This window comes from Pongo pygmaeus, chromosome 12 (genome assembly GCF_028885625.2).
Source record: "Pongo pygmaeus isolate AG05252 chromosome 12, NHGRI_mPonPyg2-v2.0_pri, whole genome shotgun sequence".
Lineage (NCBI taxonomy): Eukaryota > Metazoa > Chordata > Mammalia > Primates > Hominidae > Pongo > Pongo pygmaeus.
In genome coordinates, this window is record NC_072385.2 from 102,007,022 (window position 1) to 102,024,893 (window position 17,872).

The 17,872-nt window shown below is 36.6% G+C and overlaps 1 protein-coding gene across 3 annotated transcripts in view; it reads left to right on the forward strand.

The window, feature by feature from the left end:
* MEMO1 (mediator of cell motility 1) overlaps positions 1-17,872 on the forward strand; it is a 142,758-nt gene that overhangs the window by 105,439 nt on the left and 19,447 nt on the right. For 2 of the 3 annotated variants that reach the window (XM_054473278.2, XM_063648849.1), the window contains exon 7: positions 13,018-13,160. The exons of the other annotated variant lie outside the window; for it this stretch is intronic. In XM_054473278.2, coding sequence (XP_054329253.1) covers positions 13,018-13,160 — 143 coding nt within the window. The remainder of the gene's footprint in view (positions 1-13,017; positions 13,161-17,872) is intronic. 3 annotated transcript variants of the gene reach the window in all.

Here is a 17,872-nt window from a genome sequence, read left to right on the forward strand (position 1 = left end):
AAGTGATCCTCCCACCTCAGCCTCCCAAATAGCTGGGACTGCAGGTGTGCACCCCCACCCCTCGCCAATTTTTGTATTTTTTGTAGAGATGGGCTTTCGCCATGTTGCCCAGGCTTTTCTTGAACTCCTGGGCTCAAGAAATCTGCCCACCTTGGCCTCCCAAAGTGCTGGGATTACAGGCATGAGCCACTGCGCCCAGCCTGTTTTCTGGATCTCTGTAGTTTATTTTTTCTTACATGAATCACAGTATTCTGCTTAAATTCTATATGCATGTCTCTTTGGTCTGAAAGTGAATTTGATCAAGAGAAAAAGATGAGAGTTCTTCCTTATAGGACTCTTTAAAACTGCAGTTACGATTCTTTTATATCACTTTGCCTTTAACACCTGTTTGAAACTTTCATAACCACCCTCACATTTGGCGATTCTCTAGAGCAGGGGTCCACAATTGGTCCGTGGCCTGTTAGGAACTGGACTGTGCAACAGGACGTGAACGGTGGGCCAGCGTGCATTACCACCTGAGTTCTGCCTCCTGTGAGATCAGCGGCAGCATTAGGTTGTCATAGGAGTGTGAACCCTATTGTGAACTGCACACGTGAGGGATCTAGGTTGCATGCTTTAGAATCCAGTTGCAGGCGTCTACTGTTCTTCCTTCTGTAGAGGTGGGCTGCATAGAAAGTACATAGTATTTCTGCCCAAGGAAGGCTGCTTTAACATTCAAAATCCAGGATTTTTATTGGAGACTGGTCATGTAGGCATTCTGCCTGTGTAGCTAGCCACAGCTACCAAAATTCCAGGCTCTCAGAAGGAAAGTGTTTACTGTATGTAATCACATTGTTTACAAACAATCTCAGCAAGCTGGTATAGCAGAATCCAGTGTCCCAAGTGGGTAAAACAGCCTTATCAACATAAGTAATATTCTAAAAACCAAGTTCACAGATGCTAACCAAGGACCAGTCTTACAAACAGGCCCTTCTAAAGATTGTAGCATCAGGCCTGCTATGTTAACTCTCATGTAAAGCTCCTATGCCTCTTTCCCAGTTACAGGCTACCATATTGCCATTGTGGATTTTTGACTCTCTGAAATGCCATCTTAACCTTTATTATAGCTTAGGTTTCACTGGATCTTAAGATTTTTACTTTCCTTTCTGATTGTGGCCTCAATGAAGGTCTTCAAATGTTAGAAATAGAGAAAAGTAGATGTGCTTTTATATAGGTAGTCTTTAAGGAATGGAATGGCTTCTCTCTGGACATAGAATAAAAAGAAGCCAGAGATTCTCTTCCTCTGCCCAGTTTAATGACAGTCACAAGAGCAGTGGCATTTTTCAAATGTTTTCTTATTCTGTGACTTTTATATTTACAGTTATTTGTATATTTCTGCTTATGTCTTACAGTTAAATTTTTTTATTTTTGGTTTTAGAGCATTTACTGAGGTTTTTAGAACAAATGTAACTTTTCTTTATGTTTCTCAGTTTCCTCTTTTTCTGTATGTTGATTCCCTTTGAGTGTTACCTTATCTCCTATCAGCAAGAGCATTTTTAAGACGTATAGAACATGGATGAGCTCCGGAATAATAGGAAATCATTCTTTGTTGGTGGTAATGGAATAGTTTCAGTTTCTATGACCACGAAAAGCATAAAGAGGAGGTAGCAAAAGACATTTGAGAAGATTAGAATATATTAAAGATTTTTTATATTTACCCACATAACTTTTTGTACCCCCCGACCCCCCTTATTTTTTTCTGTGAGTATTTTCAAACTGAAAGGGGAGAGGAGAATAAATCACAGTGGTATTACTATGACAACAACCTTGGCACCTTAGGGATAAGGATCCTGTCCCTTCTGACTGGCTAACTGTAGTTGTTACCGTTGGTTTAATTCTCCTCACATCTTAAGATAGTGGGACTGCTTCTAGACTCATTAGGAAACTGGAAGAATTTGTATAGGAAGGAAAATTTGCATATTTGTCGATGTTATACAGAGGAGAAATGTTCAAATTAATGGCAGGGGAAGATGAAGCAAATAAGTATTTGTATATTTCATAAATATGTAAATATTTAATTTGTATATTTCATAAATTTGTTAATATTTAAACAAATTTAAAATGTTAAGATTTTAATTATTTATATACCACAAATTAATAAACCACTTTCAATTAAATTATAATGTTTTCTTATCGCATGTATTATTTTTATTAGAATTCATCTTTTTATGTTAGAATTAGAATTTAGAATTTTCATAGTCTGTTTTAGTAAGAGCATTGGTAATACAGTGTTTCTGTTTTTGTTTTAAAGTGAGGGGCTCCAGGAGTTTGAGGCTGCAGTGAGCCGTGATGGCACCAATGCACTCCCGCCTGGGTGACAGAGCAAGATCCTGTGTCTAAACAAAAAAAACCAAAACAAACAAATAAACAAAAAAGGTGGGGGGAGGTTCTTGGATTTCAGCTCTTTTATCTTGGATTGATAAATTTCCTGCAGCATGGTTTAAGCTATAAGACAAAAAAAGAAGGGCTAAAAGGTTCCTCTGTGTTACTAAAGAATTAGCAAGAACCTGGTGAGGTATTATTAACTCTGTTTTTTTCTGTTTTTTTCAGATGGCAAAATTGAGGCTTAGGATAGTAATCTGCTGTAGGTAGCAGCTTGTGAGTGGCAGGGATGGATTTTCTTTTTTTCTTCTACAACAGCTTTACTCAGGTATGATTTACACACTAAAATTCACTCATGTAAGAGTTCAATGATTTAACTTTTTTTTTTTGAGGCAGAGTCTTGCTCTGTTGCCTAGGCTGGAGTGCAGTGGCATGATCTCGGCTCAGCGCAACCTCCACCTCCCAGGTTCAAGTGATTCTCCTGCCTCAGCCTCCTGAGTAGCTGGGATTACAGGTACACATCACTATTTTTAGTAGAGATGGGGTTTCACCATGTGGGCCAGGCTGGTCTCTAACTCCTGGCCTTAAGTGATCCGCCCTCCTCTGCCTCCCAAAGTGCTGGGATTACAGGTGTGAGCCACCACACCTGGTCTAAAAAAATTTTTTTAAGATTAGGGGTCTTGCTATGTTGTCAAGGCTGAACTTGAACTCCTGAACTCCTGGGCTCAAAGTATCCTCCCACCTCAGCTTCCTGAGTAGGTGGGACTTACAAACATGTGCTACAGCACCAGGCCTCAACTCAATGTTTTTTTAGTAAATTTACAGAATTGTGTAAATATTCTCACAATCTAGTTTTAGAACTTTTTTTTTTTGAGATGAAGTCTTGCTCTGTCACCCAGGCTGGAGTGCAGTGGTGCAATCTTGGCTCACTGCAGCCTCTACCTCCCTGGTTCAAGCAATTCCCCTGCCTCAGCCTCCCGAGTAGCTGGGATTACAGGTGCACGCCACCACACCCACCTAATTTTTTTGTATTTTTAGTAGAGACATGGTTTCACCATGTTGGCCAGACTGGTCCCAAAGTCCTGACCTCGGCAATCTGCCCGCCTCAGCCTCCCAAAGTGTTGGGATTACAGGCGTGAGCCACCACACCCAGCCAGGACATATTTTCGTCACCCTAAGAAGAAACCTGGTGTTCATTTGAGGTCAATCCTTGTTCCTACTCTCAGTCTCAGACAACTACTGATTTGCTTTCTGTTTCTAGATTTGCATTTTCTGGAAATTTCATATAAATGGAATTGTACAAAATGTAGTCTGTTTTTCACTTAGCATACTGTTTTTGAGATTCATCCCTGTTGTCACATGTCTTGGTAGTTAATTCTTTTTTTTTTTTTTTGAGACGGAGTCTCACTCTGTCACTCAGGCTGGAGTGCAGTGGTGTGATCTTGGCTCACTGCAACCTCCACCTCCCGGGTTCAAGCGATTCTCCTGCCTCAGCCTCCCAAGTAGCTGGGATGACGAGCGTGTGCCACCACACCCAGCTAATTTTTGTGTTTTTAGTAGAGACAGGGTTTCGCCATGTTGGTCAGGTTGGTTTCGAACTCCTGAGCTCAAAGTGATCTGCCCACCTTGGCTTCCCTGAATGTTAGGGTTACAGGCATGAGCCACCACGCCCAGCTAATTCTTCTTTATTGCCAAATACTTATTCCATTATATGACTATACCACATTTTATCCATTTACCAGTTGATAAACTATTGAACCATTTCCAGTTTTTGGCTATTATGAATAATGGCATAAAAATTCTTGTACACATTTTTATGTCAAAGGAAACTGTTGGGTCATATGATAAGCCTATGTTTTAATTCTTTCAGAAACTACCAAAGTGTTTTCCAAAGTGACTGTATCATTTTATATTTTAGGAATAGTGCATGAGGCTTGCAGTTTCTTTACATCCTGGCCAATATCTGTTATTGTCAGTATTTTTGATTATAGCCATTCTGATGGACATTTAGTGTAATCTCATTGTGCTGTTAATTTGCATCTCCTTAATGACTAATGATGTTGAGCAACTTTTTTTTTTTTAATTATTGTACTTCAAATTCTGGGATACAGTGCAGAACGTGCAGGTTTGTTACATAGTTATACATGTGCCATGGTGGTTTGCTGCACCCATCAGCCCATCATCTACATTAGATATCTCTTCTAATGCTATCCCTCCCCTAGTCCCCCACTCTCCAACAGGCCCCGGTGTGTGATGTTTCCCTCCCTGTGTCAATATGTTCTCATTGTTAAAGCCCCACTTAATGAGTGAGAACATGCAGTGTTTGGTTTTCTGTTCCTGTGTTAGTTTGCTGACAATGATGGTTTCCAGCTTCATCCACGTCCCTGCAAAGGACGTGAACTAATCCTTTTTTATGGCTGCATAGTATTCCATGGTATATATGTGTCTCATTTTCTTAATCCAGTCTATCATTGATAGACATTTGGGTTCGTTCCAAGTCTTTGCTGTTGTGAACAGTGCTACTATAAACATAAGTGTGCATGTGTCTTTATAATAGAATGATTTATAATCCTTTGGGTATATACCCAGTAATGGGATTGCTGGGTCAAGTGGTATTTCTGGTTCTAGATCCTTGAGGAATCGCCACACTGTCTTCCACAATGGTTGAACTAATTCACATTCTCATCAACAGTGTAAAAGCTTTCGTGTTTCTCCACATCCTCTCCAGCATCTGTTGTTTGCTGACTTTTTAATGATTGCCATTCTAACTGGTGTGAGATGGTATCTCATTGTGGTTTTGATTTCCATTTCTCTAATGACCAGTGATGATGAGCTTTTTTTCATATATTTGTTGGCCACATAAATGTCTTCTTTTGAGACACGTCTGTTCATATCCCACTTTTTGATGGGGTTCATAGCCCACTTTTTGATGGGGTTGTTTTTTCTTGTAAATTTGTTTAAGTTCTTTGTAGATTCTAGATATTAGCCCTTTGTCAGATGGATAGATTGCAAAAGTTTCTCCCATTCTGTAGGTTGCCTGTTCACTCTGATGATAGTTTCTTTTGCCGTGCAGAAGCTCTTTAGTTTGATTAGATCTCATTTGTCAATTTTGGCTTCTATTGCTATTGGTTTTGGTGTTTTAGTCTTGAAGACTTTGCCCATGCATATGTCCTGAATGGTATAGCCTAGGTTTTCTTCTAGGGTTTTTATGGTTTTAGGTCTTACATTTAAGTTTTTAATCCATTTGAGTTAATTTTTGTATAAGGTGTAAGGAAGGGGTCCAGTTTCAGTTTTCTGCATATAGCTAGCCAGTTTTCCCAACACCATTTATTAAGTAGGGAATCCTTTCCCCATTGCTTGTTTTTGTCAGGTTTTTCAAAGATCAGATGGTTGTAGATGTGTGGCATTATTTCTGAGGGCTCTGTTCTGTTCCATTGGTCTATATATCTGTTTTGGTACCAGTACCATGCTGTGTTGGTTACTGTAGCCTTGCAGTATAGTTTGAAATCAGGTAGTGTGATGCTTCCAGCTTTGTTCTTTTTACTTAGGATTGTCTTGGCTATACGGGCTCTTTTATGGTTCCATATGAAATTTAAAGTAGTTTTTTCTAATTCTGTGAAGAAAGTCAATGGTAGCTTGATGGGAATAGCATTGAATCTATAACTTACTTTGGGCGGTAGGCTATTTTCACAATATCGATTCTTCCTATCCATAAGCATGGAATGTTTTTCCATTTGTTTGTGTCCTCTCTTATTCCCTTGTCTCTGATAAAACAGACTTTAAACCAACAAATATCAAAAAAGACAAAGAAGGCCATTACATAATGGTAAAGGGATCAATGCAACAAGAAGAGTTAACTATCCTAAATATATATGTACCCAATACAGGAGCACCCAGATTCATAAAGCAAGTTCTTAGAGACCTACAAAGAGACTTTAACTCCCATGCAACAATAGCCGGAGACTTACCGCCCCACTATCAATATTAGATAGATCAGTGAGAGAGAAAATTAACAAGGATATTCAGGACTTGAACTCAGCTCTGGACCACGCAGACCTAGTAGACATCTGGGGAACTCTCTACCCTAAGTCAACAGAATATGCATTCTTCTCAGCACCACATTGCACTCATTCTAAAATTGACCACATAATTGGAAGTAAAACACTCCTCAGCAACTGTAAAACAACAGAAATCATAACAGTCTCTCAGATCACAGTGCAGTCAAATTAGAACCTAGGATTAAGAAACTCACTCAAAACCGCACAACTACATGGAAACTGAACAACCCACTCCTGAATGACTACTGGGTAAATAACGAAATTAAGGCAGAAATAAAGAAGTTCTTTGAAACCAATGAGAACAAAGTCACAATGTACCAGAATCTCTGGGACACAGCTAAAGCAGTGTTTAGAGGGACATTTATAGTACTAAATGCCCACAGGAGAAAGAGGGAAAGATCTAAAATCGACACCCTAACCTCACAATGAAAAGAACTAGAGAAGCAAGAGGAAACAAATTCAAAAGCTAGCAGAAGACAGGAAATAACTAAGATCAGAGTAGAACTGAAGGAGACAGAGACACGAAAAACCCTTCAAAAAAATCAGTGAATCCAGGAGCTGTTTTTTTCAAAAGATTAACAAAATAGATAGACCTCTAGCCAGACTAATAAAGAAGAAAAGAGAGAAGAATCAAAGAGACACAATAAAAAATGATAAAGGGGATATCACCACTGATCCCACAGAAATACAAACTGTCACAGGGAATACTATAAATACCTCTACGCAAATAAACTAGAAAATTTAGAAGAAATGGATAAATTCCTGGACACATACACCCTCCCAAGACTAAACCAGGAAGAAGTCGAATCCCTGAAAAGACCAACAACAAGTTGTGAAATTGAGGGAGTAATTAATAGCCTACCAACCAAAAAGCCCAGGACCAGATGGATTCACAGCTGAATTCTACCAGAGGTACAAAGAGGAGCTGGTACCATTCCTTCTGAAACTTTTCCAAATAATGGAAAAAGAGGGGTTCCTCCCTAACTCATTTTATGAGGCCAGCATCATCCTGATACTAAAACCTGGCAGAGACACAAAAAAGGAAAATTTCAGGCCAATATCCCTGATGAACATCAGTGCAAAAATCTGCAATAAAATACTGGCAAACCAAATCCAGCAGCACATCAAAACGCTTATCCATCAAGATCAAGTCGGCTTCATCCCTGGAATGCAAGGCTGGTTCAACATATGCAAATCGATAAATGTAATCCATCACATAAATGGAACCAATGACAAAAACCACATGATTGTCTCAATAGATACAGAAAAGGCCTTCGATAAAATTCAACACCACTTCATGCTAAAATCTCTCAATAAACTAGGTATTGATGGAATGTATCTCATAATAATGAGCTATTTATGACAAACCCACAGCCAGTATCATACTGCATGGGCAAAAGCTGGAAACATTCCCTTTGAAAACCAGCACAAGTGTGCCTTCTTTCACCACTCCTATTCAACATAGTATTAGAAATTCTGTCCAGTGCAATAAAGCAACAGAAAGAAATAAAATGTATTCAAATAGGAAGAGAGGAAGTCAAATTGTCTCTGTTTGCAGATGACATGATTGTATATTTAGAAAATCCCATCGTCTCTGCCTAAAATCTCCTTAAGCTGATAAGCAACTTCAGTGAAGTCTCAGGATACAAAATCAGTGTGCAAAAATCACAAGCATTCCTATACACCAATAGTAGACAAACAGCCAAATCATGAGTGAACTCCCATTCACAATTGCTACAAAGAGAATAAAATACTTAGGAATCCAACTTACAAGGAATGTGAAGGACATCTTCAAGGAGAACTACAAACTGTTGAGCAACTTTATGTGCTGATTATCCATTTGTGTATCTTCTTTTGTGAAATATCTATTCATACATTTTTGTCCAATTTTTATTTTGGGCAAAATAAAAATTGTTTTATTGTTTTATTGAGTTATAAGAGTATTTATGGAGACAAATTCCTTATTAGATATATGATTTGCAAATATCATCTCCTGTTGTATGACTTGAGTTTTCATTTTCTTAATGAAGAGCAGAAGTTTTTCATTTTGTTAAATTCAGTTATCAACTTTTTTTCTTGTATAGATTCTGTTTCTGGTATCAAATTTAAGAAAACTTTGCCTCCTCCAAGGTCACAGAAATTTTTTCCTTTGTTTTCTTCTTGAACAAGAGTCAGCAAATTATAGCCTGTGAACCCCATCTGGCCCACAGTCTACTTTTGTAAATAAAGTTTTATTTAAACATAGCCATACTTCTGTATTTACATATTGTCTATGCCTGCTTTCTGTCTACCTGAACTGTTGAGTAGTTGCTATACTGTATTGCCCAGAAAACTTGAAATACTTAATGACCCCTTTCAAAAATGTTTGCTAACCCCTGTTCTAGAAGTGTTACAGTTTTAGCTCTTAACAGTTCTAGGAACCAATTTTAATTAAGTTTTGCATATGGTGTGAGGCAAAGAGACAAGTTCATTATTATTTTTATTTTTATTTTGGTGTATGGATATGCAGTTGTCCTAGTACCATTTGTTAAAAACTCTCCTATATGTTAGAAGTTATTTTCTTCTGGCTGCTTTCAAGATTTTTTTCTTGCCGGGCGCGGTGGCTCAGGCCTGTAATCCCAGCACTTTGGGAGGCCGAGGCGGGCAGATCACGAGGTCAGGAGATCGAGACCATCCTGGCTAACACGGTGAAACCCCGTCTCTACCAAAAATACAAAAAATTAGCCGGGCGAGGTGGCGGGCGCCTGTAGTCCAGCTACTCGGGAGGCTGAGGCAGGAGAATGGCGTGAACCCCGGGGGGCGGAGCCTGCAGTGAGCCGAGATCGCGCCACTGCACTCCAGCCTGGGCGACAGCAAGACTCCGTCTCAAAAAAAAAAAAAATGATTTTTTTCTTGTGTTTTGTTTTCAGCTGTTTGATTATGAAGTATCTGGGTGAGGATCTGTTTGTGCTTATCATACTTTGGATTTGTCGAATTTCTTAGATCTGTAGGTTAATGTTTTTTCATGAAATTTGGAACGTTTTCAGCAGTTATTTCTTGTAATATTTTTACTGTTCCCTTTCTGGAGCTCCCATTATATACATGCTGGTATGCTTGATGTTGTTTACAAGTCTCCAATGCTCTGTTCTTTTTCTCTGTTCTGATTGGTTAATTTCTTTATCTGTAATTTCACAGACTGTTTCCTATATAATATCAAATCTGCTCTTCAGACCATCTGGTGAACTCATTTGAATTTTTTATTTTGGTTACTGTTCAACTCTAAAATTTCCACTTGGTTCTTTTTAATAGTTTGCATTTATTTCTTTGTTGATATTCCCTATTTAGTTATGTCATCATAACTTTGAGCATGGCTTCCTGTAATTCTTCGAATAGATTTATAATAACTCTTTTGAAGTTTTTGTCTGCTAAATCCAATATCTGCTCTTACTCAGATACAACTTCTGCTGGCTGCTTATTTTTCCCCCCGAATATGGGTCATAGTTTGCTGTTTCTTTGCATGACTTATAATTTCTTTTGGAACTGGACATTTTGTGTAGTATGTTATAGTAACTTTGGATTCGGTTTTTATTCATTTTTTTCCCTTGCAGGTTGTTTTTATTTATTTATTAGGAACTTTCATGGACTTCAACCTCAGAATCTGTCTCTCCCACTATGTGTGGTCACTTATGTGTGTCCCCAGCTTTTAAAACTTTTTAATTTTTAATTTTAAGCTTGGCTTTGTAGGGTTCCCACCTGCAATTCCTTAATTTAGTGCTTAGCTAATTATTGGTTGAAGGCTGTACCTAAACACCTTGAGCCAGAAAGACTGTCCCCTCTGCTAGGAGATTGTATGGAGGCTGTGAAGGGAGGATTATTTGGGCTCAGAGTTTGAAGCTAGCCTGGGCAGCATAGTGAGACCCCATTTCTAATTAAAAGAAAGAATCAGCTAAGTATAGTCTGTTTTCATGTTTGTCTTTTTTACTTTTTATTATGTTGTCTTAGGCCTAAGACCCTGTGCATGTACCCAGATTTTCTGTTAGCCAGGCGTGTGTGGAGAGCTAGGTCTCTCAGGTTTCCAGCTTCCCCCGTGCATACGCTGCCAGTCTCTCAGTTAGCCTGGGTTCTGTGTGGAGCTTAGGACGTTATGGGAGTCTCCTGTACATGCGTGCAGCCTCCTAGTCAGCCAGTGTTGTGTGGAGGGCATAGGTCTCTCTTCAGGATATGTGGAAAATTTATCAAGTCTCTCTATGGCTTTGCCATTTCTAGGATCTGTCTATTAAATTTCTAGCTAGTCCTCAGGTTTCTGGCTCACCCCAACAACAGCAATCTCGGACTAAGAAATCTGCAGGCTTTTCTGTTTCCTACTGAGTGTGGGTTTTCCACTCTGCTCCAAGTCAAAGTCATCCCCTTTTTGCAGTGAAGGTGCTGGTTCCTTGATGGAACTTATACCTCAGTGGAGCTAGGGTAGGGGATGGAGGCAGCTCCTGGTAAGATGCCAGGTTTCCATTGTTGTTACCAAGAAGTTCTGTAGTTTTTCATGAACATGCTCTTCTCATTGTTTTTGTTTGTTTGCTTGATTGTTTTTGCCTTTAGTTGATTTCCATAGCACAAAGATGGTTGTTTTTGACGCTTTTATCTAGTTTTATAATTGCTTTTTGGGGGTGAGATTTTGTATTCCTTCACTGGAAGTTCAACTTCAGAACTTGGATTTTAAATCCCAGTAGTATTACATTTCAAAGCTAAATGCTCTTTTCTCTAATTCATGAGTATTTGTCTGTGGAGATAGAGAACAAGTAATTTTTTAAAAGAGAGATGACAGAGGGGTGGATAAATGAGCCTCGATTCAAGTCCTAGGTTTCTACAGAGGACAGAGTTTTATACCTCCTTATAGATAGATTTGCAAGCTCAAACTGAGGTTAATTGAAGGGATTAATGGCTCTTGTGGAGAGTAGACATGTGTTGTTTATTCAGAGTGAGCCAACTCTTGTGACGAAGTACCTTTCCTATAGTGTTCTTCACTTCATAACAATTTTATGAAGTAAGTATTGTAATTATGATCATTTTACAGATACGGAAATATATTTACAATTCGGGAACTTACCTATGCTCTGAACATTTGTATGTGGTGGGGATGGCACTTGAACCCATTTCTTCTGGTTTCTCCTTGTTCTTTATACTCTGTATAACTGCTTCCCAATCATATTATAATTACTCACAGACACTTTGATTATCTTAATGTATTTTTTTATGTAGGTAGTAGTTGAGGTTAGAATAATTAATTCATTTCTTTCAATTGACAATCAGTCTTAACTAATTGAAGAGCCCCTATTCAGTCAGGCAGTTATTTAGCAAACTGGTAACAGTTAGAGAAAGAGATCCTGTGGCAGCTTCCTCTGCCAGCTTCCTTTTTTTCTCTTACTCCATAGATGCAGATTCTGCCCAAGAAGCCCCTGCATTGCAGAGGGACTGGAGATCTGTATGATCTGTTTATTTCGCAATTGACAGGGTAAGGGGGCCTTATGGGGGAGGTGCTTGGGTGCCCTAAATTTAGCTTTATGCAGCTGGGCTAACATTTATTTGGGGATTATTTAAACTTAGTATTTTTAAAAACTTTTGTGAATTTTGTTTGTCCTACATCAGTTAAGTGCCAGATTATCATATTAAAAAGCATTTATTATAATGGTGATTTTTTTTTTTAAAAAGGTCCTGTTGAGAACAAATCAGACAAACATGATTCATGCTTCTAAAATACCAAATCTGGGATCATTTAGAATATAAATAATATTGAATATATATAAGTAAAATTTCACAATAACGTTTTTAAAAAAGGTTTTGAATGAACATCTGTTTCTATAGCTCATCATAGTTAATCTTTATTAATCTACTTTGTTTCTTTTCCATAAATCTGTCAATCTGTAGAGTGAAAAAGGGACTTGTGGATATGCCATAAACATTGTGGATGGGTGTGGTGTCTTTTTCTGTTGCTAGAAATTAATACTTACTTCCTTTAATTCTTTGTCTATTCTAGATGCCAATGAAATTTGAGTTGTATTTCAGACTGTCTTGTATCTGAATATTAGGATCAGTGTAAAAGTGCAGTTGATAAATCTTACGGGAGCCAAGATTAAGTTTTGTAGGTCTCACTTGGCAGGTTTATAGAGCAAGTGCCAGAAATGATGGTTTTTATAATAGGATAGGATTAAAATAGGTGAGGAAGAGTTTAATGCTCTTTTATAATCACAGAAGGGTTTGGCAGATGACTGTAGCCTTGATGAGTACTTGAAAAGAATTGAGTTGGTGCTCTTCTGATGGGCTCGTTTTTATTTTTTGAGATGTTATTATATCTGGTAGTAAAATAGCTTTGTTTACGTAAAGAAGTAGTATATATTTCTGTAGATTAAATGGATATTTTTAGTATTCTGTATGACTCATATTTTTAATCGTACCCTCGTACCCTTTAAACATTTAATTTATGGATTTTAAGAATTCATCAATAATATTACGTATGTTATCCTTACCACTATTAATACATATTCCACTTTCTAATGCCAACACATTTGGAAAACTACTTTCATTTAAGCATCTTAAATGACATTTTTTTTTTTCTGTTTTCTTTAAGCCATAAGGATGAGTTTACCATTATTCCTGTACTGGTTGGAGCTCTGAGTGAGTCAAAAGAACAGGAATTCGGAAAACTCTTCAGTAAATATCTAGCGGATCCTAGTAATCTCTTTGTGGTTTCTTCTGATTTCTGCCATTGGGGTAAGTTCTAGATTTTAACATATCATGGTAGATGTTATATACTTCTGGTTAAAGGTATCTTTTCATTCCAAGCTCTGATTTTCAATTTTTTATCACTTTCCTTGGAAAGTTTTACTTCTGGCAGCAATGTTTAAAAGTGAATAAAAAATCTTTTGATCCTTTAAAAAGGATCAGATTACAATAGTGGATTATGGGTACATTTCCAAAGGCGACTGGTATAATTGGATTCACACTGTGAAGGCATCCTTGTTTAGACACTTATTTAGTGGGAGTTAAGATCTTTTAACCTCATTTCCAAGTAGGTGTGTATGGTAGATTCTCTGAAGTTAGTTTTGGTGGATAAATCCAATGTTCTTTAGAATATAGAAGAGCACTGTGTGCTGTGCCAGTCCTTTTCCACATTTCCTTTTTTGTAATTAGTTTTTTTTTTTTCCTTTGGTGCTTAGTTTTTGCCCACAATTGCCATCAGTTTAAAGCTACCCTCCAAAGATTATAAAATATTGGCTATTAAGCACTGTGGTCATCATTGGTAATGCTTTATAAGGGTAAGGACTCTTGAGTGATTTTTTGATTATTGTGAGTAAGAGTAAGGATGCTGCACAGTGAGTACATTGTAAGAGAAGTGAGCTGTTTGTGGATGCCTCTTATAGTAAATGTTGCTTCTACAGTCTTTGGATACAGTTTGCTTTCCTTTATCCATTACTGTCCCAGAATATTTCTAAGTTTTGTTCGTTTTAGGACATCTCTTTGACCTATTAATTTATTGGTTTAAGATGCCAATATCTGTTCATTTATCAGTTATTTCTTTGATTATAAGGAAACCTAAAATGTAAGACCATAATTTTTAAGATACAATGCTAGAATAGCCAGGAGAACATCCTTAGTGAAATATAGGGAGCCATGGCGTTTTATATGTCTTACCCATTGATTGCCAGAATTGATTCAACATTTATCTGGCCTGCTTGGGCTGGTGTCTTCTCTTGCTTCTATCTCTGAATGGCCTTTTCAAAGTTGAGATCTCAGTTCAAGAGAACTAGCTTTCATAATAGTACAGATTAGTTTTTTGCATAAGGTACTTAGCCTCAACTAGGAGTGATTTTACTCTCAGGGGCATTTGAAAATTCCTGAAGACAGTTTTGATCACCACAACTGGGATATGGTTTGGAGGGTGGCAATACTAATGGTATCTAATGAGTAGAGTCCAGGGTAGCTGCTAAATAAACATCCTACAATGGCACAGGATGGCTCCCACATCAGAGAATTACCAGGCCCAAAATGTCAGCAGTGCTGAGGTTGGGAAACCCAGATTTTTAGGATATGCAGGTAGTTGCACTTCCTTTCCAACCCCCCAGAGAAGCTCTCAGGGTTCTTCTTCTTTTTTTAAATCTGTTTTTCGTATTCAGGGTTCTTTAATTACTGATTTGATTGGTTAGCTGGTTTGCTACCTTTGGCAGAAGTTACATTTTATGGATATAAGTATACTACTTAGATCTGAAGGCTAGGTAGATGCTTAAAAGGAGTTCCTTTCTGTGGAATTTTGAAATTTAATAAGTGACCTTGAAAACTTAAGTATCCTTATTGCAAAACAGCATATTTTCCTTAATATTGTGAATTTGTGTTGGTAACAAAGCATGTCTATATGTTTTGAAAATTAAAATTCTTGAAGCAAGTGGCCCATACCTCCTTCATTTTTAAGGCTCTTATTAATCACTTGATTTACATAATTAGTTCCCTTGATATTATTTTTTAGAACCTGGGCTTTCTCACTAGGTTGGCAACCTGTGCAACTGTAACATAAATTCACATAAAACGTCAGTAAACAACATCTCAATATTGCTCTTTTATGTGGAATCATCCTTTTTACCTCATTAATAAAGAATTCTAAAGTAGCCAAAGCCTAGTCCACTGCTATATGTAACTACAATGGCTGAGAGAGAAAAATAAATTTGTTTTACCTTCTACCTAGATTCTTAGAAAATTATTGAGGTTGTTTTGTCTCCTGATTTCTTGGAAATTTTAGTATCTAAATTGTAAGATAGGATTTCCAGGTGATAGTTACAAAAAAGAGCTCAAAAATTTTAAAGACTCATAAATAATAGTTATAAGAATTATCCAGAGACTAAAACATTTTTTATATTTATGTTTGGTGTTTAAGTAGTAGAGCTTTTCAAGTGTTCATTTTTTAGTATCATCATCATTAATAATACTCATTAAATGTTTTCTTTGTACTTATGGAAAGCACCGTGCTACTACTTACTGAGAAATATGTTGGGGTTCTGGGGATAAGTGAAAGGTATAGATAATATTCCAAAATTGATAGTCTTTTCACTACCACAGTAATTCTTGTAAAGTGAGATACATTTTCTCTTTTGCATGCTTACTGAAGTTTTTATGAATTATTGACCAGTTATGGGTTAAGCTATCTAAATAATTAAGTTTCATGTTTCTCACATTCATACTGTAGTGGCGATGGGTATCTTTCCTAAATTAGTAAGTGTGCCATATTATCATCTCAAAAATTCAGCTTTTTCTCATGGAGGTAATACTTAATGGTTTTTCTTTCTTTTTAAAGAGATACTATACAGCTTGATTTTTATCATATAGAAGCAATCATAACACTGACTTCTAAATTTCACAGGAGGGATTCAGTTCCTCACGCATGCAGAGGTCTTAAACGGTTCATTGAGTTTCCTCTTAACACACTATAAATATCTGAATTTTTTTTTGGGAAAAAAATTATTACAGTACACTTGAAAAATTACTCAGCTACACACAGTGGAAGTTTATTTGTTTTGATTATTAGATTACTGGCAGTGACTACACTGTTCATTTCTAGTCATTGGTTCTCTTTATATTGTGCCTACCTTTTGCAGAAAGTGAAGTGAAAACCTTGGTGATAGAGACATTTCAGATTCCTGTCTGTAAATTGGAAAGATTTTTCTTGTTGACCTTATTTGTTAGCCAATGTTCTTTATAAAAATGATTTATTTTCTTAAATTTATTTTACTTTAAAGATGTTCATCTTTCAGATGCCTTGTAGCTTTTATTTAGACTTGAAAAGAGACATTAGAGAAATAAAGGTAGACGTACTGAAGGACTCTCAAGTTTTCTTTCTAGTTGAGGTAAGCCAAGGGGGAGACAGGAACCGAGATTCCATTATCCCCCTTCTTTCAATCCCCTCATTTGAGTTCCCCAAAAAGAAACCCTGCACTTCAGTTCCTGCCTTTTATCGCATCACTAGTCTTGTACATATAGAAATGCCAGATTATATTTCTCAGGCAACACTTAAAATAGTTTCACCTCATTTCATCCTTTCTGTTACTAGCAGGAAGTAGATTAAGTGAAAAGACATTTGCCACTAGTCTGTGTGCTTTACCATGGTTAAATAAATTGTTCCAATACTTTTTGTGCTTATCAAGTTCTATATCCTATAGGATGGCTCCGTATGAGAGAATTTTGTCTGGACCTATTTTAATTTTTTCAGTTAGTAGAATTTTCATTCTGTTTTCTCAAGTTTCAGTTTTGGCCTTCTTCATATATGTGATTGATATTTGTGTTCTCTTGACCTTCCTGAAATTTATGTTTCTAAATTTAGATTGTTGGCAGCTTTCATTAACATAATTTTCACTTAACTTCTAAGAAGTTTCTAAATGAAATTGGATTTAGTGAAAATTGATTTTTCAAAAGTGGAGTCATGAACCGGGTATGGTAGTTTGTGCCTATAGTCCTAGCTATGTGGGAGGCTGAGGCAGGAGTATTACTTGAATCTAGCCTGGAGAACAAGTGAGACCTCATCTCTAACAAAAAATAAACAAAAAGTAAAAGTGGACTCATGCTTATTTGATTTGCCTTTTGTGGTGGTTTTTCAAATCAGTTTAGATAACTTTACTTGGTGAATATTTACGACATTATATATTTTTTTAAATATGAGAAGTTTACTATAGTCTTTTCAGCAATTTTGAATTTTTATGCATAAATTTATATTTGTTTTGGTTTACATAACTAGCTTTTTATAAATACATACCACTTATTAAAAGTGGCATTCCCCTAAATATTTATGAAATTGATAACATTCAGATTTCTTCTTTACTGTATATTAATGTGATTATTCATGCATACTCTTCCTTTCTGTTAGTCTCTTGGGTATAAGGCTATTGCTATTTTCCAAATAGTTAAATTGGTTTGAGTGTAAGTTAGCTAATTCTTAAAATATACCTTAACCAAGTCATCATATTTGTCTTCTCAAATATTTGTACATGCAGATTTTACATATTTAGTTTTTAACTTTTTGCAGAGTTGAGATAAGGCTAATACTTATTATACATTATAACTAGGACTTCAGAATGAAAACATGATAGTATTTAGCTTTTAAAAGAGATTACCTTATTTGATGCTACTTACATAATATTTCCTTTATGAAATACATTTTTTCTTTGGTAGTGATTTCAATTATGAATGTCCCCAGGTTGGGTCCTTAGTATAGAATGGCCTAATAATTTATCTCACAAGGTTGTTGTGAGGTTTAACTCAAATATTTGAAAGTGGTTTAACATATAAACAATGTAATTAAGTAAATGTGTGACAGTATAACTTTTATTTTATGTATCTGAAAATCTATCGACTGATCTTTTGGGGGCTTTATAGATCAACTTTCCAAGGTCATTATTTATTTTTGCAGTTCAGTGCATAGCTTAATGTTGAGGTATTTAATA